This window comes from Liolophura sinensis, chromosome 11 (genome assembly GCF_032854445.1).
Source record: "Liolophura sinensis isolate JHLJ2023 chromosome 11, CUHK_Ljap_v2, whole genome shotgun sequence".
NCBI classification, from domain to species: Eukaryota; Metazoa; Mollusca; class Polyplacophora; order Chitonida; family Chitonidae; genus Liolophura; species Liolophura sinensis.
This window is the reverse complement of record NC_088305.1, coordinates 32,568,572-32,593,441: the sequence shown is the minus strand read 5'-3', so window position 1 is coordinate 32,593,441 and position 24,870 is coordinate 32,568,572. Positions and strand designations below refer to the sequence as shown.

General features: G+C 40.9%; 1 protein-coding gene across 1 annotated transcript; it reads right to left on the bottom strand.

Annotated features, from left to right (window-relative positions):
• Positions 1-601: 601 nt before the first annotated feature.
• Positions 602-24,032, bottom strand: LOC135477652 (cytochrome P450 2C42-like). The gene is made up of 6 exons (XM_064757825.1): positions 23,436-24,032; positions 5,758-5,970; positions 5,192-5,330; positions 4,160-4,425; positions 3,383-3,510; positions 602-2,139 (listed from the first exon to the last, which is right to left on the bottom strand). Exons 1-6 carry the CDS (start codon positions 23,982-23,984, stop codon positions 1,929-1,931), a joined length of 1,506 nt encoding a protein of 501 aa, XP_064613895.1. The 5' UTR covers positions 23,985-24,032; the 3' UTR covers positions 602-1,928.
• Between the last annotated feature and the right edge of the window lie 838 nt (positions 24,033-24,870).

Sequence of the window (24,870 nt, the reverse complement as noted above, 5' to 3'; positions counted from 1 at the left end):
GAGATGTTGTTATAAACCATTCGAGGGCCATCGGCCTTTATCATAAGACGTAAATTTTAATTCTTATTAATATATTTATAGATAAAATACATATACAGTTTTTCTAGATACACTATTTTTATAAAGGCCATTGTTTTTAGAGTTTTAACTGTTTTGGTGTTATCTGATTTTAAACATGTCTAAACATTTTTGTTTTATGTTTTCACTACCATATTGAAAACCTGCACCGCCTCGTGTTTGTAACTTGTTCTCGCCACGATATGCCTGAGAAATGTGGCGTTAAGCCATAATCATTCATTCATTTTCGAATCCAACCAGTTACATTCTAATAAACAGTGTGTCAAGGTCAAGGTAAATCGACTATGGATCACCTTGTTCGATTCGTAATCTTTGTTCGTGATGGTTTCATTTATAATGAACATATGGTGTCGATATTTTTCGACCTTAAAAGAGGCCTACGACACTACATGGAAACATGGTATTTGAAAAGACCTAGCCGATATGGCCCTTAAAAGTCAGATTTCCAATATTCATATCAGACTTTATATCTGATCGTCTCGTGGGACTTTCCGGACTGGAAAAACAACAGAACAGGACAAGGTGATGTGGACTGACCGGCAATATTGCTTTTATTACGCTGTAAATGATTGAACGACCTGACGAGAAAAAAAATACCAAAGTTAGGAATACTAATGGCAGGTAGGTTTGGTAGAAGGTGCACCCTTTAACCGCCAGGCAAGTGCTTTAATCTCTAACTAAGCTCAAACTAAGTCCTAGTCCATTCAATCAGAAACAACCTTCTTGCATACAAATTGTCTACTGTCAGTGGTCATATAAGATTAAAGGAAAATCTCCAACTGGCTTATAAACAGGGGAACATGAATACCGACTCCATGCAACACGACACCAAAACAAACGTTAAACAAGATTTATTAGCATAATGTTTTGAAATAAAAAGATGAGGACAAATGCACAGTTGAAACAGGAATGAAAATGAGAAGTTACTGTGAAATAAGGTACGGATGGGGTCCACTCTGTCTGACTCTCATGAGCAGGAAATGGGTGTACCCCAGGGAAGCATTCTATTGCCTACTTTGTTCAGCATAAGAATAAATAGTTTGGCTAAAACAGTAACATCTGGTACAGAGGGATCTTTATTTGTTGATGATTTCCTGATATGCTACCGCGTTAAATATATGAATAACATCGAACGTCAGTTGCAGCTTTGTCTCAATAAGATTGAGACATGAGCAACTGAAAACAGTTTTAGATTTTCAACATATTAGACCGTAGGTATGCAGTTTTGTAATAAACAGAAACTTCATCTTTATCCCGAGCTTAATTTTTGTGGTGAACAGATTAAAATTGTTGGAGAACAAAAATTTTAGATATAATATTAGATAATAAGCTATCTTTTATACCTCATATAAAAATGCTTAAAGCTAAGTGTACAAAGGCTCTAGACGTTATTAAGATAGTGTCCAGCACCGACTGGGGTGCTGACCGATCTGTTTTAATTTTTATCGTTCTCTGGAGAGGTCTAACCCAAACCTAACCCTAACTGTTCAACTTATACATTTGGTATTTTAATAACCCCATTATGTACACCGCATATAAGTTGTAAAATACGACATGTGGGTTGTATAATACCACATATAACTTGGATCGTTAGAGTTGTTTGCCTTCTACTTTTCAACCTAGACATATGGTATTTTACAACTCCATTAAATACACAGCATATAAGGTGTAAAATACCACATGTGGTTTGTTTAATACCACATATGAGATCGAAATCCAGCCTCTTCGGTGTATACGTTTTACATATTTAGCGCGTGGGATTTAATTTCTATACATTTGCGTGTTAAATTTCGGTTTGATTCACAGATGATGTACAGGTTAACTAGTCCTGTGTTGTCGTTTTGGGGTCGTTAATGCCGTGGTGTCACGCACACAAAATACTCCGGAGGGGACAGCACAACAGAACACTGGTAGGTCCTTGGGTCAAGTGATGGCAAAGGTCTTGAGTCATCTCGTGAAAAATCAAATCTTTGTAACAGGTTTGCGATGATGACAAAAATGCGGGATCTTGAAAACATTTCACCAATGCATGATCTTCTTCCGGTTCCAAACGGGAGGAGACTAAAATAAAACAGCAACAAAAAAGATCAATTGGATACGCCAGATGTAATCTACAGAGAGAAAAGTGGACTTCATTTATTGGTGTTTTATACCCTGTTCAAGAATAGTTCACATATATGACGGCAGCCAGCGTTATTGTGGCTTCTGGGTCACTGCGCCGCACTGGCAAGCAAGCACCTCGGCGCTTTAATATAAAATTCGTAATCAGGGTGTGAACTGGTGATTTACATCCTATCTCTACAGCTTTTCCAACCCTTTTCTACACTTTGTTTTTCATCAGCTCCTCATGTCTACTTAATGACGAATGATGATGATTGGTATGGAAGCGTGTCATTAAGTCATCTGGTTCAATTTTGTTTACTCCATTGGCCTCAGAATCCTTAAGCTTTATAAGGCGTAGCACTTACTAGGTCTTAAGTCTTTGACGAACTTTTTGAATTCTTTTAATCTCAAATCTGTTGACCACATGCAGCTTAAGCTGTCTCTGGCTTAAGAGGTGAAATTGCTAGATTCGCTCGCTTTTACTCCTTGTAGGATCTTTATGAAAATTATTTTGTATGGCGTAAAGCAACAATCAGATCAAATTGTTCATTGGAGCTTAACTTGTGCAAGATCAACCCAAATATTTATCTATTTTGGTGCACGTGGGCCTAAGAGTAGTTTTAAACAAGCGTGACAAATGTAACAATACCTAACATCGAGTGAAGCCTCACACTTTATTATGTGACTTTATTATGGTAGTTTCTACACTGCAATTGCTGCTAACTTTTAAAATCTTCAGTGTGGGTTCAGTTTTTTAATAAACGCTTTTTGGGGGGGATTTGGATAGGTAACAGGATGATTTAAAAAGTTTTTAAATGTAAATGATTTACATAGAAAAGCGAATTTATTAGTAGTTGTTTGATAAACATATCTAAGTTTTTTGTACAATTAAACATTATACACGTTTGTTACATGCTGCGAAGAGATGTCTATCACGCGTTTAAGTGTTAAAGATATGTTTTTTTCATTGTAAGATTCATTTATCTCTTTGTTTTATTGCCTTGACTATGATAACGTTTTTGTACACACACTAAAGTCTGCTTTACATCTTGTAACATTTCTACGACTCACACTGGCGATGTATACTTGCTGGTATTAACGTTTCGCCCAATCAATTTACATTCTTCATTCTACTTGCAGCATGGAAATCGGATGTCATCGACAGTAGATCTTTATCACGTATAAAAGGAATCAGACTCACTTCTTCCTGTTCGGGTGATCTGTTGGTAGCAGGTTCTGTTGTTCGTCCAGAAAACGCTCAGGTTTGAATTCCCAAGGATTGGGCCAGAAGTCCTCGTCGTGATGAGCAGACCACGCGTTGGCAAACAACTGAAATAAAAGGTAAAGCTACAATTTAGAGTTCAATATCACATACGATATTTAAACACTGCTACGAAGCCAGGGTGATCACATATACTGACTAGGTGCAGGTACATAAAAGTATGCTATCTTTTCTTACTTTATCCTTTTAGTTAAGCTTAATTCTGTTTAAGCAATAGAGTCCAGGACGGGTAAGAGGTATATTTAACTGATGTGGTGGGATTTTCGTAGTGCTACATCTAGAACAATTAGGTAAGAGGCAACGATAGCTACCTCAGAAAGGAGAATAGTATGTACCAGACTATTTGAAATTGAAATTCAAACGATGCAGAAATCTGTCTTGCGTGAAATGAATTCGCTAAACGACCCTTGGGAAACGTTGCGCATCTCTGCTTTTGCAAACCAGTTTACTATACTAGTCACAAGAAAAAGGAGTAAATTACTCGTTACATGAATTGTCACTGTGATTGATTGATGTTTTACGCCGAGAATCTCATCTATACTATGGTGGTCAGCATTATGGTAGGAGGAAACCCTCGCCCATCGGCTTCTAGGTCATTGTGCCACGCTAGCATGCTACCCACTAGGCCGCGGAGGTCTGCATGAATTGTCAGAAGACACTATTTCAGATGTAGTATACAGAAGGGTGATCACTCACGGTGGTACCCTTTGGAATCGAATAGTCACCGAAAGTCGCATCCTCAGTTGTCACGTGGGGAAGTAAAAGCGGTGCGTGAGAAATGTATCTCAATAATTCAAACAGGGAGGCCATTGTGTAAGGCAAGTTGTTCCGATCTCCGATTCTGACCAATCGGCTCCGACCAATAACAACGTCTATCTCCTGCTGGATACGTCTGGTCACTTCCGGTTTATGTAGTATAATGAGGAAGAACGCCGTTAAGGCTCCCCTTGTCGTGACAGTTCCTGAAACATTGTGAAAAAACATCAGTCTCTTTATTCACTCTACCAGATGCCATATATCTTGTCTCCGTACACTGCTTTTGTTAAAAGCAAGGTGTTTTCATTCGTTTAATTTATTTTAATTTTTGATAACTGTGTCTTATTTCCTCCAAATCAGTGTACGGTTCAGCATTTTAAGCACTACTTTAAAAGGGAAAAGACAAACCTGAGTTAGGGGAAAATTCTAAATGGCCGTATCACCCTCCTATGTGTGATCCAGTACCAACCTGTTGCCGCTACTTTAGGTTAACCTATTTTATCGCCGGCTTGTGCCTATATTTCCACAACAACATGATAGTTTAATGATGGGCAACGAATCTTATTCGCGTATTCTTAATCGTTTATATTTTAAATCACGTTGTCTTCAGTTTTTCCAAATTCCGTTATCTACGACATATGAAGCCCGATATTTAATCGTTAACTCAACTTTGCAGAATGCATCCATTTTTGTAGACTGGTCAGTGTTTTGTTCTGAACACTTACAGTGCACACTGCCTGGTAAACAAAGGAGCTATTCGTGTTTTCCCTTCGAACTTGATACATCGAAGAGGTCCCAAGTATCCACCATACAAAACTTATTTTCAGGTGTCTTTTTTGTCTAAAGAAAAATCGAAAACATGTTGGAGACCACATTTACAATAAACTTTCCTACACTTTCATCTGAACTGTATGCATTTTTTATGTTTTCTCCACCTTTAAGTGAAAAGCTTGACATAATAGGCTTATTTACCTGCGACAACCATTTCGTGAGAGATTGCTTTGATTAAGTGGTCGCCCGGCCAGGGCTGTCCGTCCTGCAGCCGTGTCTCCTCTTGGCGATGAAATAAGTGGTCAATCATACCGCGTGTCAACTCGGGATCATAAGTCGCCTGTAATTTACATGAAACCAACTTTGGAAGGCTTGGTCTATCTCAAATATGGCAACAGTGTTAATACCACTGACATTAGTATGAGTGTGGAGTTTATTCTTCCTATGTGTTTGTCTTCCGACAATTTCTGATTCATTAAAAAGACGATTGAAAGTATTCATTAAATGGTGTATAAAACATTTGAGATTTTGGTTAACATTTTTGTTGCTTTATGGTGAAATACTACAGAGTGTTGGAGGACACGAACAAAGTTTATTATGAGCCCGTGAAACCTCATGACAAAAGCCATTCAACTAAAACCGACACCGCACGGGTCAATGTAAAGTGGCTGTAAAGTGAAGAAAGAATGTTTTTGTTTTTCGCTCGGTTGGTTAATTGCAGACTAAATTTGACTATTGAGAAATTCTTTATAATATGTAGGATTTACCTTGCACTCGTCGAAGAAATCCCGGTGAAACTGTTCCAGGCCTCGTCGGTTGGCCAGGATGTGTTTACCCGGTCCTATTGGAAGTTGTTTGATGAAAGGCAGCAGTGAAATCAGGAGGGTGTTTGTCGGAGATAAAGCTTTGGCCGCCTCTTCGTCAAATTCTTCCATGTTGGTTAAAACCGGGGAGCCATATTCATACCTCTTTCCCTTTAGCTGAGAGAAAAGCAGTGCATTAGAAAAAAAAATTAGCCTGGCAATAACTTTGGCCTGGGCTAAAAGCTTCGCGATGTGTAGAAATCACGTTACGACAAACTGACCCAGGCAGAGCTATAACGAAGAATTCAATAGATATTCGACATAGTGTGTATGTGTAGATAGTGTGTGTTCGAAAAGGGATGACGTATAATTTTATGTCATGTGCATCTGTGATTAATGCATTTCCAATTCATACTGCCCCTCCTTATTTCTGAGGTGAAAAACAACAGATTTTCAAGAGGTGTTTTTCAAAGTTTCAAGGAATCCCTGCGAAACTTTTTCCACGGTTGGCCAAAGGATACTGATGAGAAAGATTTTTGAAGCCATTAAAATATCCACTATTTATTTTGTTGATGTTTAATATCAGGCTAAACAATCTGGTGTTCAAAGGACTGTGGTGATTTATGTGGGCAGATGTGACGCTGAAGAACTTTGCCCACGTGTTTGGTACAGACTTGCGATTCAAACTGCTGAAACGCAAATGGTCTGTAAGGCCAGTGTCGATGGTTTATTGTCAGAGAAGCTCAACGAACAAACAGGAACGTGTAAACTGGCGATTTCCTTTCTACAAGGCCCGGTAGAATCTGCATTTTGTGTGCCTCATGGTTTGAGGCACGGCACATACCCTTGAAAAAAATTTTAATGGCATATAAAATGCTTTTCACTTAAAGGTGGAGAAAACAGAAAAAAATGCATAAAGTTCAGATGAAAGTGTAGGAAAGTTTATTGTAAATGTGGTCGATTTTTCTTTAAAGAGAAAAAGACACCGGCAAAAATGTTTGTATGGTAGACATTTGTGACCTCTTCGTACATGCTATCGTCTCCACGTAACAATGCTATAAATGAGGATGTAACGCATGTTTTAATTAGTATATTTTCACCAGAATTTGGTCTTTTCAGCTAACAAATAGGTCCAACGTAAGCTTTGATCATTCTTTACAACCAATTTACATCCAAATCAATTGGTTAAACATGCATCACTTTCTTATTTAGAACATTATAATGCATAGACGATATGTACAAAGAGGTGAATAATGATGTGAACACTTAATTGTTAACTACTATTATTTAACTAGGAGCGAATTGTTTATATACATATGCCGTTAACTGTTAAGACTGTTAAGAGTTATCTTTACTGTACTGTCAGCGGCAGTAATGTGCATTCTCGTCCGGAAAGTGGTAATTTGAATTAAGGTTAAAGCTAAGCGCTGTTTCGGTATCCTAGAGACCATGCTGTGTAGCATTATTTTCATTACTTATTTCTTGCTTTGTCACCCCGTGTTTTTACATTCGGAGGTGAACAGACCAAACAAGCTGTAATTTTAATTGTGAATTTGCGTCGAGGTTTTATTTTAAGTCATAACTGGGTACAATTAGAGTAGTGCAATTTGGGTTTGTTTTCTACTACTGGATTGGAAGTTTCCACTTGGGGATTGGAGTGCACAGGCGTTGGTGCGTTAAGTTTGGCACCGGAGTCATGCCTGATTCAAGGAATGCCGTTTCTAAGGGACTATGCGAAAAAGCGTGGTTCTCGTTGCCAAAAAAGCTGTCCCCTGGAATCATACAAAAAGGAGAAAAACTGTACCAAAGACACCTATGAAACAGCGACTGCGGCATCAAGTCAAGCCATAGAGGTCGTGGATGACCCTGGGCTTAGGCGGCTTACAGGAACATCTTCATTTAACGCAGGTAATCCATTATCTGTTTTATTTGATCTCATGGTTCAAAGTCAGAATTCAGGGAATCGTCTTTCTCATGTCACATTCTCATGTGAGTGACTGAGTGAGAGAGTGAGAGAGTGAGTGAGTGAGTGAATGAGAATGAGAGAGTGAGTGAGTGAGTGAATGAGAGTGAGAGAATGAGTGAGTGAGTGAGTGAGAGAGTTAGAGAGTGAGTGAGTGAGTGAGAGTGAGTGAGTGAGTTAGAGAGTGAGTGAGTGAGTGAGTGAGTTAGTGAGTGAGAGATTGAGAGAGTAAGTGAGTGAGTGAGTGAGTGAGTTAGAGAGTGAGTGAGAGGGTGGGTGAAAGAGTGAGTGAGTGAGAGAGTTAGAGAGTGAGTGAGAGAGTGAGTGAGTGAGTGAGTGAGAGTGAGTGAGTGAGAGAGTGAGAGAGCGAGAGAGTGAGTGAGTGAGAGTTAGTGAGTGAGTGAGTGAGTGACAGAGTGAGTGAGTGAGTTATCATTGTTGTTAAAAATAACTTAAGAGCTTAAAGAGCAGGTTTGTTTGTAGCTTTTGATGGCCAACCGGGTGATTCGATAACGCTAAAGCCAAAAGGGAACAAAAGGAAAATCGACTCGATTGAAGCATGGGCAAACACATTTCTGCTTTTTTCAAGTATTTATTTAGAACGGCATTGAGCCAAAGCTAGACAGCTGCTTAAGTACGTTAGCGTCATTCGCACATCAGCCGCTCGCCAAGGTGGTTTACGACAAGCAGTTCCGCTTAAAATATCGAGGAATCCAAAGTTCCCCTGGGTACTGATAGGCGCCAAAATAGCAAAGTTTGGGACAGCAAAATCTCGTTGAGCATCTGCCTATTGTTGTGATTACAATCCCGGCGTTTGCACTCGTTGTCTTAGTGAATTTATGCACGCTTGTAACAAATGTGGGAAAGGCCTTCCTGGTAAGATTTACCTGGGCCTAAAATAGTGGTACCGGGGCTTTCGCCCGAACGAGGCGAAAACCCAAGCGTAGGTCTCCCAACAAAACAACAGAAATCGGTTAATATTAACTCTCAGTGTCATTTATCCATCAAAAAAGCACCATTTGAGAATAGCCCCAACTCCTATTCGTTTGGACAGGCTTCGCATGTGATTAACACACCATAGTAATGTCGAATATAAAACAGGTTTGTTGAACATGGCATTATCTTGCAATATACAGGGCTCGAGTCGCACGAAAAGCAGATAATCTATCGGAGTCATAAAATTACTCCTGATATTAGTCCTGTCTTGCCTCGGAAACAATATCATGTTTAAAGCTAAACATATTCCTGGGGTTGATAATGATATAGCTGACGCTATTTGCTGGTTTCAGTCGGACCGATTTCGGCTTCTGGCCCAACAATTATGGGCGATTTAATCAGTGGGAAATCCTCTATTACAAGTTTCTTTCTCAGATAGTACGTGGCAAGCCTGAGGAACAGGTCGTACATCCTTCGATAATTTTAGGATGTGAACTGCTCTTGAGTTATTGTGGCCAAATCGTGCTATACGTGGCATATTTGTCTAGATAAACGGTGTGTGTTTCCACGGTGAATACTTCTCTGGCGAGGATATGTTAGTATCATGTGTTCCGGATGCAAACCCAAACTTCTTGGTTAGGAAGTTAGTACAAGGATTGAAAGGTACCAGATCCGGTAAAGTGGACAATCGTCGGCCGATTACTGCAGATTTTCTCAGGTTGATGTTGCCAGCTCTCGACAGCTTGTGCCGGTCTAGCTATGAATCAAAAATGTTCAAGGTCACATAATTACTAGCTTTTTGTGGTTTCATGGAGATAAACGAGTTCACATCCGACATTAAATCAGCGGAAAACGGCAGCAGAATACGTATATTAGATGTGATGGTGTCTGACAACGTATTCACACTACATATCCGTTTCCCATATTTCATAACCGATCAGTTAGGGTTAGGATCCTCTCTGATAATAGCGAATAATTCTCACGCTCTGTGCCCGGTGAAATTTATGTTGGAATATTTAGCCAATGGACAGCATATTCCAACACGGCAATTATTCTGTCATTTTGATGTAACTCCTTTGGCCAGGTATCAGTGTTTTGCAGTCATTCGTGAAGTGATGTGTTTTATTGGGATGCTGGGAGGTAGATTTACAACCAATTCGTTTAGGAATGGAACTGCCACAGCATCGGCTGCTTCAGGTTTAGATGTTGAAGTGATTAAACAGCTGTGTTGGTGGTCTTCAAATAGTTATAAACGTTACATAAGGTTACGTAGTATAATTATTCAGATTTACGTGTGCTGTTACAATTATGCTTTCCCCATTTCTGCCAAGAGTGTTTCCCACTATTGTGTTGTACAGAGACGATGGTGTGCATTTATTTCAACTCGGTTGTGACTTTTTTCTGAACATTTTTGAGTGGGCCTTTGAGGAGTTGTTAAGAAATGACACTCGTTCATTCCCGAACAACTGAATTTAATTAGCGTATCTCTGTCATTACTGGCCGGAGTAGTTTTATTACATCGCTGTTTAGTGTTTATGGCCATGATATTTATCAGTGTGAATGGCGATGTGTGTTCATGGGTTCCGTGGGTATTGGGGTGAAAACCGGCACTGATAGGTTATACGTCATAACTTGCCTGTCTTACATCATAGGGAGTCCAGGACATCTGCTCGTGTATTACCCAGGCGATGTATGTGGGATCCTATAGGATTACTCGGTGTGAACCCAGAAGAGATTGCGTAATACACATGGATTTTTCCAGTTTGGTCTGTCTTTAAAAGATGCCAGTTGGGACCAGGTTAGGGGGGATCTGCCAGAGTGTGTCACAAGGACAGATTTTTATGTTTTTATCTCCTTTCAGTTCAACACATCCACTACATCTACGGTTATCTTACGAACATGGCGATATACCTTGTCAAGGTAAGAGGTGAAAAAGAGTTTAGAAGAGATATCAAATTTGTACCACAAATTATTCCGTTATAACCGCCAAACCTGTATAGCTCAGTTGTGCAGAGTTGGTTGTGTTTTATTATCTGTCGGAAGGCGAATTTTCTAGTACCTGTCACAGGTAGTAGCAGCCCGTGTCTATAGCCGTAAAAGCATTAGCATATAAATTGAGGACAGATTTGTTTACTAAATCTGTAAATCTGTGCGCTTTGATTGCAACTATCCATATATCCAAAGTGGCGATCTAATTCAACATGATGAATACATCCCCTAGCCGTTGTTAAGCGGAAATAAACACAAACATGAGGCGGAGTGTTACAGATTCTGCACGCTCTGTCCATTTTTACTAACAAGAGAATTGTACACATTATAAAACTTTCGAAACTTGTAGTGAAGGCATTTGATGGAATAAGCTTGACACACTAGTTTTTGCAGTAATAGCTTGTGACGTTGATTGAAATCGCCACACAACACACAGGATCTATCAAAATCCTACAAGGCAAGATATGTACACACCATATGCAGGACACTTCAGTATATTGCTATCCAATTAAGGATAATTTACAATGTCAAAATCGAAACTATCTCTTTTGTCGTAAAGTCTGCGAGAAAGGAAACCGCTTTGGTCTTTGTACAAATGTAGATGCGCCATCTGGAGAGTCTGGGGTTTCCTTTAAATTCAGCGGGGGTGGATAAATGTCTTTCACACTCTTTGCTTTATACGATTGTTTAAAGTCAGGAGGTAATCAGTTTACCGTTTGGTGAATGAGAAAGATCGGGCCTGATGAGAAGTAATCCTTAATGGTTTCTTCATATAGTCGTATTCACATGAGAACAGGTATAGTTGGGGCAAAAGGGGGGAGGGCACACTTTGTACCAATCGGAATACCTATACGCTGACATATGGTTTCCGCGAATTTCACATAGATGTTGTTAATGAGAAATTCAAGCAACTAATTAACATGGAAACATCCCATGAATGGTAAGCCTTTTATGCGGTGGAACTGAAGAAAGCTAGTCGTCTCTAACGTTAATATAGCGGTGACCTGTTTTATTAAACACAGAAATAAGAAGTGATGAAATTCTATCTGTTAAATCCTTGTGAGAAATTGTATAATAGAGAGTGGAGAAATTCCAAGTAGATATACCCTTATATGTGTATTAGAACGTCTAGTTCCTCAGTGAGATGTTGAGTTTTAAAATATCGACATACAACTGACACATGATTTTTTTTACAATTACACAGGAGTACATGTTCCAAAACGACTGTACTTCTTGCAGTTTGGTTGTACAGTTTTCTGACCCCGCAATGAAGATGAAGCTATGCATGAAGATTTATACATCTTTGAAATCCAGTGGAGTTGTGGTGTTACGGTAAGGTACGGATATACTCCTCTGTTTGAGAAAGGACCGAGGTTATACAAATTGTCGATATAGTTGAGTATAGGTCGTTCTAGAATATGCTGATGTTGCCGCAGTGTTTTAGTGATATTAAGCTTCTCCACAAGAACCTCTAATCATTCTTGCAGACAAATATAATATTATTAGGGGCTTTGTCCGCGGGAACAATAATGTATTTTCTCTGAAGGTCATCTAGTGGAGCATAGCATGTTAGCAATAGAGATGAGATAAGATGTAGCTACAGAAAGTTAAGGTAGAGGAAAGACAAAACGACAGGGAAATTGAGAGACAGAAGATATTTTTGGAAATAAAGAGATTAGAGTCAGGTTTTGGTAACAGGTCTGATTCGTATACTAGGTTTGATGTTACAAAGCACGTTCGTTTAGATCCTCTTTTCAAGAGTGATGTTGACAAATTTTTCCTTCATTTTGAGAAGGTTGCTAATAATTTGAATTGGCCGAAAGAGGTTTGGACTGTGTTATTGCAGAATGTTCTAGTTGACAGAGCCAGCGAGATTTACACGGAGTTGTCCGTACAACAGTCTTTGTACAACAATTTTGTTAATTTTAAAGGGTCACGACCTAGTTTCCGACGCTTATCGTCAAAAAGTTTCGTAACTGCGAGAGGGTAAAGATCAGACTTATGTGGGGTGTCCTAGAGTGAAGGAATAGTTGTTTGACCGGTGCTGTTCGTCAGAAAGTAGAGAGCAATTATGAGCGGCTTCGACAGCTGATTTTGCTTGAGGAGTTTAAGCGTTGTGTTCAAAGATATATTTGTCTGTATTCATGAACAGAAAGCGGACACCTAGAGTTGGCTGCTGAACACACTGACGATTATTTGTTGACACATAAGAGTGTCATATCAAAGTCCCCAGCACTCAAAACACCCAGAGTAGTGTAAAGACGTCTCTAACTACTGGTAAGCAGGTGCGCAAAGATTAACAGTTCAATAATTTTGTTGCAATGCCGGAGGTCAGGTGGTACCAGCTCTACAGATATAGAGCTGGGTGACACTTTTTTAAAAGAAGTGTTTGATATAGACGAGACTGTTCCTGTTTGTGGGTCTGCTTCCAGTCCAGGCGTGTTTAACGATAATAAACCGGTTTCTAGGTCACAGCTCAATATGCAGTAACACAGAGACGATGTATCGCGTATTTTTGACAGGATTGGTCACGAAACTGAGCTTTCCAATGAGCCTGCTTTTTCACATTGAGTCACATGTTTTGATGAGAAAGTAGAGACCACCTGATGTTTGAGCAGACGATGAATGGGCAGTTATCCCAAAATCAGATTGTTGTTCCAAAGCCGTATTGTAATGAAACACTTGGGGTTGCTCGTGAAACACCTTTGGCCGGTCATTTAGGTGTTGGTAAGACACATCATAGGATACTGAATCATTTGTATTGACCATGGCTTGGAAAGGATGTTTTAGAACACTGTAAGTCTTGCCATACTTTTCAGGTGGTAGCGAAATCTTTTCATTTTGCCATACTTTTCAAGTGGTAGGGAAGTCCGTTCAAGTCATTCCAGAAGCCCCTTTACAGACAATTCCAGGTTTTGAGGAACAATTTAGCAAGACATCATTGGACTATGTGGGTCCGTTGCCTAAGAATAATTCAGGAAATCAATATATGCTCACTATAATATGTGTAGCTACTCGTTTTCCAGAGGCTATTCCATTCAGGACTATCACTACTAAGTATGTTGTAAAAGCACTAGTAAAGTTCTTCACATTTTGCCGCTTCGGGACCGGTAGATTCAGGGGTCAGTCAGGAGTCACACCTAAGACCTTAAAAGAGGGAGTTGTAACTTCCACGCTTGGTGTTCAGCATGAAGGGGATACTGCAATGACTGGTTGACCCGAATCAGTATAATGTCTCAGGCGAGGCGACTTACTTGCCTTCAATGAGGCGTCTCAGTTAAGTAGCACTAGATTAAAGAGCGGTGGAAATCCGTCCTGCAACAAGTAGGCACATTACATGCACTCTAAGGATTCCTCCATTGTCATATGACTGAAAAATTGTTAAGTACTACGTTAAACCCCAGGCGCTCACTCACTCACATTATTTTATTGTCTATTTAGCCCGATCAAGGGTCTAATTCTATGTGTGGTGTTTTTCAGCAAGTAGTGCATGCATTGGGCACTAAGCAGTTTAAGTCTTCTGCTAATCGCCCAGAAAGCCAGGAAGCCTTAGAGAGGTTTCACCAGACACTAAATAACATCATTAGAACATGGACACCGGGAAAGATTGGGATGGGGGTTCCCTTTTGTCATGTTTTCTGTTCCAGACGCAGTGCAAGATGTATTAGACCTTAGCCCACTTAAGCTAGTGTTTGGGCACACAGTGCGCGCGTGATTACAATTGTTTGAAGAAATTCCTAGCCAATGATACAAGTGGTTTGAATCTCCTAAACTATGTTTCTGACTTCCGTACTAAACTGACTAGGATATCCGATTTAATAAGGGAAAAACTCAAGCTTACTGCTGTTGAATGTAGTTTTGTGCCTGGTCAGAAAGCATTGGTTCTACTATCAGCCCCTGGTAGGCCACTTGTGGCTCGGTCTTCCTGGACCATGTGGTAATGACAAAATGCTAAGTCATCTTAATTATCTTGTCAATACTCCTGATCGGCGAAAATCACAGCGATTATGTCATGTAAGCCTGTTAAAACCCTACATCGACCCAAATGGCGCTGATCCAAGGGGTTTGCACCCTGTGAGTGTCGCTGCATCTGATCCGGAGAAGTTTGACTTGCTCAAGGGGCATTTGGCAGGTGCATCTCACAAAGCAAGATTCAAGCCTTCGTGACACCTGAAGGGCTATTTCAGTACAAAGTTATGCCATATGAATGAAAACTTGTCCGACCACCGTTCAGCGTCTCGTCAACAATGTAACTTCCGGCAGTCAAAGTAGCCGGGATTTTATAGATGACATCATAACATATAGCGAATGGTGAAGCGAAGCGCCATGGCTTCAATTTTTACAGTATCAGTATTTAGTTGGTCGTTGGAATGCCTGAAGGCGTTTGATGAGCTACAGGCCTTATTTAAAATTGCTTAGGTGCTCTGAGCCCTGGATTTTGACTTACCCTTTAAGATGGCTGTTGACGTTAGTGACGCATAAGGCAGTGCTGTTTTGTTACAGGAAGACAAAGTTGGAAATGACTACCCTGCTTCTTTCTTTTCACATAAATTTGACAAATGTGAAAGAAATTATTTCACGATTGAAAGGGAATGTTTGATTTTGACTTTAGCATTTTGAGATTTATGTTAAATTTTCCGGTTATCCCACGGTTGTCCTCAGTGATCATAATCCCTTAGTATTCCAGCAGAAGTTAAAGACTAAAACCCAAAGGCTGGTAAGTTGAGTTTGAGCTTGTTGTTGCAAGAGTACAGTTTTGAAATTAAACACAGAGACAATGTAATTGCGGATTGTTTATTTGCGGATTGTTTATCTAGTGTGTAGGTTTAACCATTTCGTACTGATGTTTGCTTTCTGTATATATGTTGCATAAAATATTTTGTACAATGTCTTGATTACTGTCAAAAGAACGTTTCGCAGAAAAACTTTATTTTTCCTTAAGGGGAAGTATGTTATAACCGGCTGACCTAAACACCTCACTTGTGCACAGTTGGCTGTGTTTTGTTATCTGTGCGGTGTTGGGGGGGGGGGGGGGGGGGTAGGAATTTTCTGCTACCTACCACAGGTAGTAGCAGCCCAAGTTAATAGCCGTAAAGGCATTAGCGTATAAGTTGAAGACAGGCCCTTGACCAAAGGCTTTGTTACAAGAAGGAAGTGTTTACCAGTCTTTTCGTATGAAGACATAGTAGGGACAGTGGCCTGTAGGGAGTCCGGAGTGTACTTTAATCCGATGTGGAGCTGAACTTTCTCTGTACCTAAATCGGAAGTTTTGGGTGTCTTTGACACACTTTCTAAAGTTTTGGACGTGTTCAGACTTTTGTTTCTGGAAAGTGGGTACTTCCAGGTTTTGTGCTGAACAGTTGCATGACGGATTTCGTGGATATCTGAGGGTTTGTGCTTGCAGGCGATAAATTCAACACAATTGGCCATTGGAATCTTGTACACGGATACATGCCTTTGTTACCCCATCATTTATAACGCTACGTAGAATGCTTACTGCACTATCACACAGGAGGTAGGTTAAGTTATACAGACTGGCATACAGATGGGTAATGCGTTGTAATCATTGGCATTCAGGAGTGATCAGATACGATCTGGAACTCTCAGGTACACTTACTTACGATTAGGAACGCTTATGTTCAAGCTGTATTAAAAAACAAAAGCTCGAATTACCTTACTATTAACGATGTATCAAATAGAACGACACTTAATTTACCTGCAACAAGGATTCAGGCCGGGACGCACTTTTCGGTGTAATTTTCAATATATGTGCTAAAACGTTACGCCTATCTCTTAACCAATACACTATACACCTTGTTCAAAACAAATATCCCAAATATTCAACTTAAACGTCTGTAAATTGGACAAAACATTAACATAATCTGCGTTGCATTCCGTCGATCTTTCCTGAAGCTTTGTTGGTCCTCCAAAAACCTTAACTGTCCATTACGCAAAAAATGCGGAGCGGGTCTATCCGTCATCATTGCAGTGATTACGTATAGGTCAGAAATAACTATTCTCACATGACCGTTATATGACTTATTTACAAAATGTCAAAATCCATGCTAATAGTAACAACCTATAGGTCATTCACCATATGTTATTTATAGACCATCTGGTTCAAGATGGCGGTGACCTTTTAATCAATGTAGTTCATGGCTGACAACATGATTTGGTCACACGTACTCAAATGAAATAAATCAGCCTAAAATATAAGGATTTGTGGGCTTTCTGCCAATTGGGCTACAAGCTGGTTTAATTTGCCAAGTGTTACGAGTTTAAAAGCATGATCTGTGGCACTTCATGAGAATGTCTTGTTCCGCTTAATCCGGGTCTAAGGCGCTCTATTCATCGTGTTGAATTAAATCTTCGCGTTGGATACATATTTTATTATCGACAACTGGTATTTTAGCATAGTACAAGATTTGAAATACTGATTTCATTCAGTCCCCAAGAACATACCTTAAGTCTTTCCAACATCAGTGAAAACTGATTACATGATTCTCAGCATGATTCCGTCCTATTATTGTACTTTTCGACGTTTCGACTTTTTCTGTTTCGACGTATAGATTCAAACCATTACTCTTCTTGACCATCAGAGCCCCGCCCGTCAATGATGTAACTTATCGTAAAAAGCGTCTCAGCAAGTTTCAAGCCATTGCAGTAATGCGGTAATAGGGTGTTAAAATAATGGCAACCTCCCGCTGCAGCAGGACCTTGACGTCATTCTGTTGACGTGAAATGTTCCTTTCCCAGCCCATCATGATGAAGTCACATTAAAGACAATACGACGTTACAATAGAAACAAGTATTTTGTAACGGTGTAGACGTTACGCTACAATGCATTCATAAGAGTGGCTTGAGGTTCTGCTTCACACTAGCGTCACCCCACGGGATTAAATATATGACGCCTCCCCATTATGATTCATGAAGCCGTATTCAAAAATGGTTCACTTATAGTACGAATGTCTCATTTACGCGAGGAGCGTGCAGAAATCTGAGAAATCACATCCTTTTGCCGGATACGTCGTTAGCTCCATTCGAACACAGTGGATTTTTGAAGTTTTAATGCTCAGTTTGTTTAAATAACGTTTAAGAAAGCTTTGTTCAGTAAGTGATGAACTTGTGGGTGAAACTGTCTTCCATTGCACGGCTAGATGGGGTCATAGTTTTCTTGTAGGAAGTTATGTTTTATTTCTTTTTGTGGCGATTGTCCGCCGTACTCAAGAATATTTCACATACCTCGGCGGCCATTTATGGTAAGCGGAAGCTGTGCAGAAACTGAGCCCACGACAATCGACAGATTTCTGACAGCCCTTCAAACGTCCGACCTGAGAGGAGGCCAGCATGAGATAGGTAAGTTATGAAACATGCTCCTTTTTATTCTATTACAAATGTAATCTTGTGGAGATGGTTTAATTTGCAACTAACATTCAAATACGAAGCTGAAATAAGTCAAAACTATGTTGAGGATAATATTTACGTATAATGATCTCTGGCATCAAACAGTATATGAAACTGTAAAAAAATAATTAGACGTCCAGCAAATGGTCGCACACAATCGGTGAAATAAGGTGAACAACACAACCGGTGAAATAAGGCCTCCTGTCAATTTACTTCAGTCAGGGTTTTACTCTAACTGTTGATGACCTTAAAGCCATACATTGTAAACATACACCCTGTTCTAACACTAAAGCCATACATCCTAAAGAAATTGCTCATCGACAACCAATTAATATGGCTCTTCACATTGTGGACAATAGTGAGGCAAATGGTGTAATATTTTGTGTCCAATTAAGTCTCCGAATCTAAGCTGTATTTACTTATTTATTTGATTGATGTTTTACGCAAGACTATTTCACTTATACGACGGCGGCCAGCACTATGATGAAAAGAAACCGGGCAGAGCCAAGGGGAAACCCACGTCTATCGCCAGATTACTGGAAGACCTTCCCAGGCACGGCCCGAGAGGATCCCAGAATAATCTGGATTTGAACTCACAGTAAATGCATTAGTGGGAGGCTTCTGGGTGATTGCACCGTGCTAGCGTGCAAACCCACGAGGCCGCGGAGGTCCCGAAAATAATGTGTATGAGTGGGGCATATTATTGTGACGAAAAGGGATATCCACATAATGCTGTGTAATTGTGTAGCGCCTTCGCAATGACATGTTAGTGTGGATGTGTCAATTTTAACCCACACAGTCGTTATTGAGAGTACGTAGTGACGTTCTACTTTTAATCTTCTGGAGTTTTAACTGGAGTAGAGGGACAATCATTTCTTAGTGATGGCACAAACATGGCAGTCGAAATATAGATTGATTGATATGGAAATTCAGGATTCTGAGGTATTCTACACCAGTGACGTCTAAACAACTTATGATTCAAGATAGGCAAAACGTCTCTTTTAATCCTCTTGAGCATTGTGGGGTGTGGGGAGTGAAAGAAGTGGGTGGAAATTACGTAAACTGTGTGAAAGATGGATAGGGATCAGTACGTAACTGTTTAAACGTCAGAGACTGCCGTTTGAATCTAATAAAGGTGTTGTCCTAATAATGATTAACAGAAACGATATATCTGGCTTTTGTTATACATCCGTTCCAAAAATAATGTAATTCTTCAGAGAATTAAAAGAATACAAAAAGAATAGAACTCGTTCAAACCACTAACAGGTATTGTGAAATGTTTAAACACCTAAGATATACAGCATGATAGTGCAATGCCAGATCAGCGACGACAGTAAGTTGTACAGCATATTAGTGCAACACCAGAGCAGCGACGACATTAAGATGCATGGCATATTAGTGCAACACCAGTGCAGCGACGACAGTGTGATATATAGCATTGTAGTGCAACACCAGAGCAGCGACGACATTAAGATGCATGGCATATTAGTGCATTACCAGAGCAGCGACAACAGTATGATGTACAGCATATCAGTGCAACACCAGAGCAGCGACGACAGTATGATGGACAGCGTATTAGTGCAACACCAGAGCAGCGACGACAGTATGATGTACAGCATATTAGTGCAACACCAGAGCAGCGACGACATTAAGATGCATGGCATATTAGTGCATTACCAGAGCAGCGAAGACAGTATGATGTACAGCATATTAGTGCAACACCAGAGCAGCGACGACATTAAAATGCATGGCATATTAGTGCATTACCAGAGCAGCGAAGACAGTATGATGGACAGCGTATTAGTGCAACACCAGAGCAGCGACGACAGTATGATGTACAGCATATTAGTGCAACACCAGAGCAGCGACGACAGTGTGATGTATAGCATTGTAGTGCAACACCAGAGCAGCGACGACATTAAGATGCATGGCATATTAGTGCATTACCAGAGCAGCGAAGACAGTATGATGGACAGCGTATTAGTGCAACACCAGAGCAGCGACGACAGTATGATGCACAGCATATTAGTGCAACACCAGAGCAGCGACGACAGTATGATGTATAGCATTGTAGTGCAACACCAGAGCAGCGACGACAGTGTGATGTACAGCATATTAGTGCAACACCAGAGCAGCGACGACAGTGTGATGTATAGCATATTAGTGCAACACCAGAGCAGCGACGACAGTGTGATGTATAGCATATTAGTGCAACACCAGAGCAGCGACGACAGTGTGATGTATAGCATATTAGTGCAACACCAGAGCAGCGACGACAGTGTGATGTATAGCATATTAGTGCAACACCAGAGCAGCGAACACAGTATAATGTACAGCATATTAGTGCAACACCAGAGCAGCGACGACAGTGTGATGTATAGCATTTTAGTGCAACACCAGAGCAGCGAAGACAGTATGATGGACAGCGTATTAGTGCAACACCAGAGCAGCGAAGACAGTATGATGGACAGCGTATTAGTGCAACACCAGAGCAGCGACGACAGTATGATGGACAGCATATTAGTGCAACACCAGAGCAGCGACGACAGTATGATGTATAGCATTGTAGTGCAACACCAGAGCAGCGACGACAGTGTGATGTATAGCATATTAGTGCAACACCAGAGCAGCGACGACAGTGTGATGTATAGCATATTAGTGCAACACCAGAGCAGCGACGACAGTGTGATGTATAGCATATTAGTGCAACACCAGAGCAGCGACGACAGTGTGATGTATAGCATATTAGTGCAACACCAGAGCAGCGACGACAGTGTGATGTATAGCATATTAGTGCAACACCAGAGCAGCGAAGAGAGTATAATGTACAGCATATTAGTGCAACACCAGAGCAGCGACGACAGTGTGATGTATAGCATTTTAGTGCAACACCAGAGCAGCGAAGACAGTATGATGGACAGCGTTTTAGTGCAACACCAGAGCAGCGAAGACAGTATGATGGACAGCGTATTAGTGCAACACCAGAGCAGCGAAGACAGTATGATGTACAATATATTAGTGCAACACCAGAGCAGCGAAGACAGTATGGTGGACAGCGTATTAGTGCAACACCAGAGCAGCGACGACATTAAGATGCATGGCATATTAGTGCATTACCAGAGCAGCGACAACAGTATGATGTACAGTGTATTAGTGCAACACTAGAACAGCGAAGACATTAAGATTTACAGCATATTATTGCAACACCAGAGCAGCGACGACATTAAGATACACAACATATTAGTGCAACACCAGAGCAGCGACGACAGTATGATGTACAATATATTAGTGCAACACCAGAGCAGCGACGACATTAAGATGCATGGTATATTAGTGCATTACCAGAGCAGCGACGACAGTATGATGTACAGCATATTAGTGCAACACCAGAGCAGGGACGACAGTATGATGTACAGCATATTAGTGCAACACCAGAGCAGCGACGACAGTATGATGTACAGCATATTAGTGCAACACCAGAGCAGCGACGACAGTATGATGTACAGCATATTAGTGCAACACCAGAGCAGCGACGACAGTATGATGTACAGCATATTAGTGCAACACCAGAGCAGCGACGACAGTATGATGTACAGCATATTAGTGCAACACCAGAGCAGCGACTACAGTATGATGTACAACATATTAGTGCAACACCAGAGCAGCGACAACAGTATGATGGACAGCGTATTAGCGCAACACCAGAGCAGCGACTACAGTATGATGTACAGCAAATTAGTGCAACACCAGAGCAGCGACGACATTAATTAATTAATTTATTTATTTGATTGGTGTTTTACGCCGTATTCAAGAACATTTCGCTTATACGACGGCGGTCAGCATTATGGTGGGTGGAAACCAAGCAGAGCCTTCTTTTAAGTGTTCCCCGGCTGTTTTTTAGATTTAGTTTTAATTTTCACGTTCAAAGTCATAAGTGTGTCCGAGTTTCCTGTCACGCCGACTTCACTTTTCATTTGATTTGTTTATGTGGTTTTGTACGCTATACTCAAGAACATTTCACTTATACGCCGGCGACCAGCACTACGGTGGGAGGAAACGGGACAGAGCCCGGTGGAAACACATGACCATTCGCGGGTTGATGCAGACCTTCCCACGTACGGTCATAGAGGAAGCCAGCATGAGCTTAACTTGATCTCACAGTGACTGCATGGGTGAGAGGCTCGTGGGTCATTGCGCGGTGCTGGCGTGCTACCCTTCGGCCACGGACGCCCCCACGACAAGAGGGATAGTTTCAGCCTTGATATCTTAAATTATCCTTAATTTAATAGCAATATATATCAAATATATAGCTATGCTGGATGTATGAACACTTGTAATTGAAGCTCAGCCGAGATACGTATTTTGATTAACGATAATTTATGAAAAGGATGGTGCACACGTTTTTCCATCATCACTGGAAGCTGTTGGCTGCTTCTCTTTACAGGATTCCGTCTTATTCGTTACTTTATATGGAATTTTTTTTCTTTGGTGACTTTTGGTGAACGTTGTTTGGTAATTTGGGAGTTACGGAGAGGGCTACTTCGAATGTGTCGGATCGACGGCTGTAAGCATTTAGCACATCTTCACATTAAAACTCGCATTTAAACTTCCCGGGTGTAAATAAATGTCATCCGAGTGGTCCTCATAATTAATTGTTCTTTTCTGAGTCTCGCCGAACCAAACGCGAACCAGGACAACCGCACAAATTCACGAAAAAACAGCACATTTTCAGACAGCACATCTACTTTACCGCTATCTCGTTCTGATAGTCGCGTGATCGATGTAAATGCAGAAAAGATATGGTCGTTGAAGGGAGATAATACCTAGGACAGTCATTATAATAACACTAGTCAAGTCTAGTCGCCCATTTGACTGGTTCCCTCAACCTGACGTCAGATCGCGCTTTTCGCTTCAATCTCGAACGTTCTTGCAAGTGGTTAAAACGATGACAGACGGTTTTACGGCCACAGTGTGTGTAGTGTCTGAAAATGTATTTATTTTGTGATTTTGTGCGGTTGTCATGGATCGCTTGTGGTTCGGCGAGCCTCCGAACAGGTTAGTTGATTATGGGGCCCTCTCGGTTGACATCGATTTACGTCCATGAAGTTTCAATGCACGTGTGAAGATGCGTTAAATGTTCCTTGCCGACGATCCGCCACATTAGAAGCAGTTTCTCTCCGTAACTCTCCCAACCCTTGGTGTTGATCGAGTTAAGAGCTACGTTCCTTAAGTGGAAAGCCTTAGTGGAATGGCCCATATGGCCCACATACTATGTTTTCGGCACGATATTGCTGAAATACTGCCAATGTGGCGTTAAAAACTCAGTCATTTATTGATCAAAAACACTCACCAGTATGGAGATGCCATTGATGAGACTGGGGTATATCACGTGATCTAAATTGACTGCCCCCTCTTTCTTCTCTAGCCACTCAATCATGTGCGACAACTCGTCCGCGATCGCCTCGTCGATCGCCTGACCACCTTCTCCATGTAAATTGAGAACGTTGTGGATAAGTTTCCGTTGTTTTGACCACTGTACGGTTGGTGCGATAAAAGCTGTGGCCTCGGCCATGTATTCGTTGATATCGGGGACTGGAGGACGTCCAGAGAAAAGCTGACCAGTGTCCGGAGAACCAAAAGCCTTTCTGATACTATCTCCCGTACTAAAGACCACCATCCTCTCACCCAGTATGTTGACGGACAACACATCTCCGTAGATCTTCGATAGCTCCGTAAAGAGAACGTGCATTTCACGACCAAGGTACCACGGGCTGCCGATGAAAGGCAGCCCCCACGGTCCCGGAGGTAGTTTACCCGTTGGTGATGAGAGCCATTTTCTGGCAAGAAGAAGACACACTATAGTGATAAGTCCACATAGAGCCCAGCTGATGAAATCCATCTTGGGGCAAAGGTTTTGCAGTTTCTGGTGTGTGCTGGTATTTGTGTACCGCTCTTCAGCAGCTGTGCTGCGCTTATAACTGACTGCTCCGTTAATACATTCGCATATTGATATTTAGTGTTTGCTATTTGTGGTCGCTGACCTACTTCTCTGCGTACCTAATTATAGCGTTTACACGCCAGTTGTCCATCCCATCACAGTGTAAATATAGTCAACAGCAGAGTCTGCTCTTCTCATAGATTTTAGAGCTGCGATTATCGTTCCATAAACTACCAGCATATGAAACTTATGATGATTGTAGTATACTATGTATTTCGGAACTGGAAAAGGTTTCACTTATGGTAGATCTATGGCTGTCACGAAAGAAGGGGTGAGAGTTGATATGAGCTTTGCTGTGAAAACCACTGTGTGGAACGTGATCTTATTTTCAAGATGCAGGTATTATCTGTAGACATAGTTCTCCGGCGTTGAAAACAAAATGACCTTATACATGAACATGGCGTAAAATGCTACCCACTCAGGGCCCAGAACAGATTGGAACCTTCTAGTTATAATGTGAACAATTTTGTACGTGATTGAGAGCACAGCTTTCCAGTGTGTTGATAGCGTTGCTGGATATAAAAAATATCATACTGCCAGTAGTTTTGCGCTAAACTTAATCATTTATTTACCTAGGTGTGCTTCAAGTAATATGAGAAAGTATTACAGCCTTAGTGTCAAGCTGTGGATCCTTTTAGGGACCAGAGCAGCGAGAAAGGTGTGATAGTCGGTAAGTGGTTACACATAACCGGTGAAAAACTGCTTCTTATCATTACCCTTCAATTAGGGTTTCATTCCAACTGTTTGTATATGTAGCAGCATGGATTAAGCCGACATAGGTAAGATG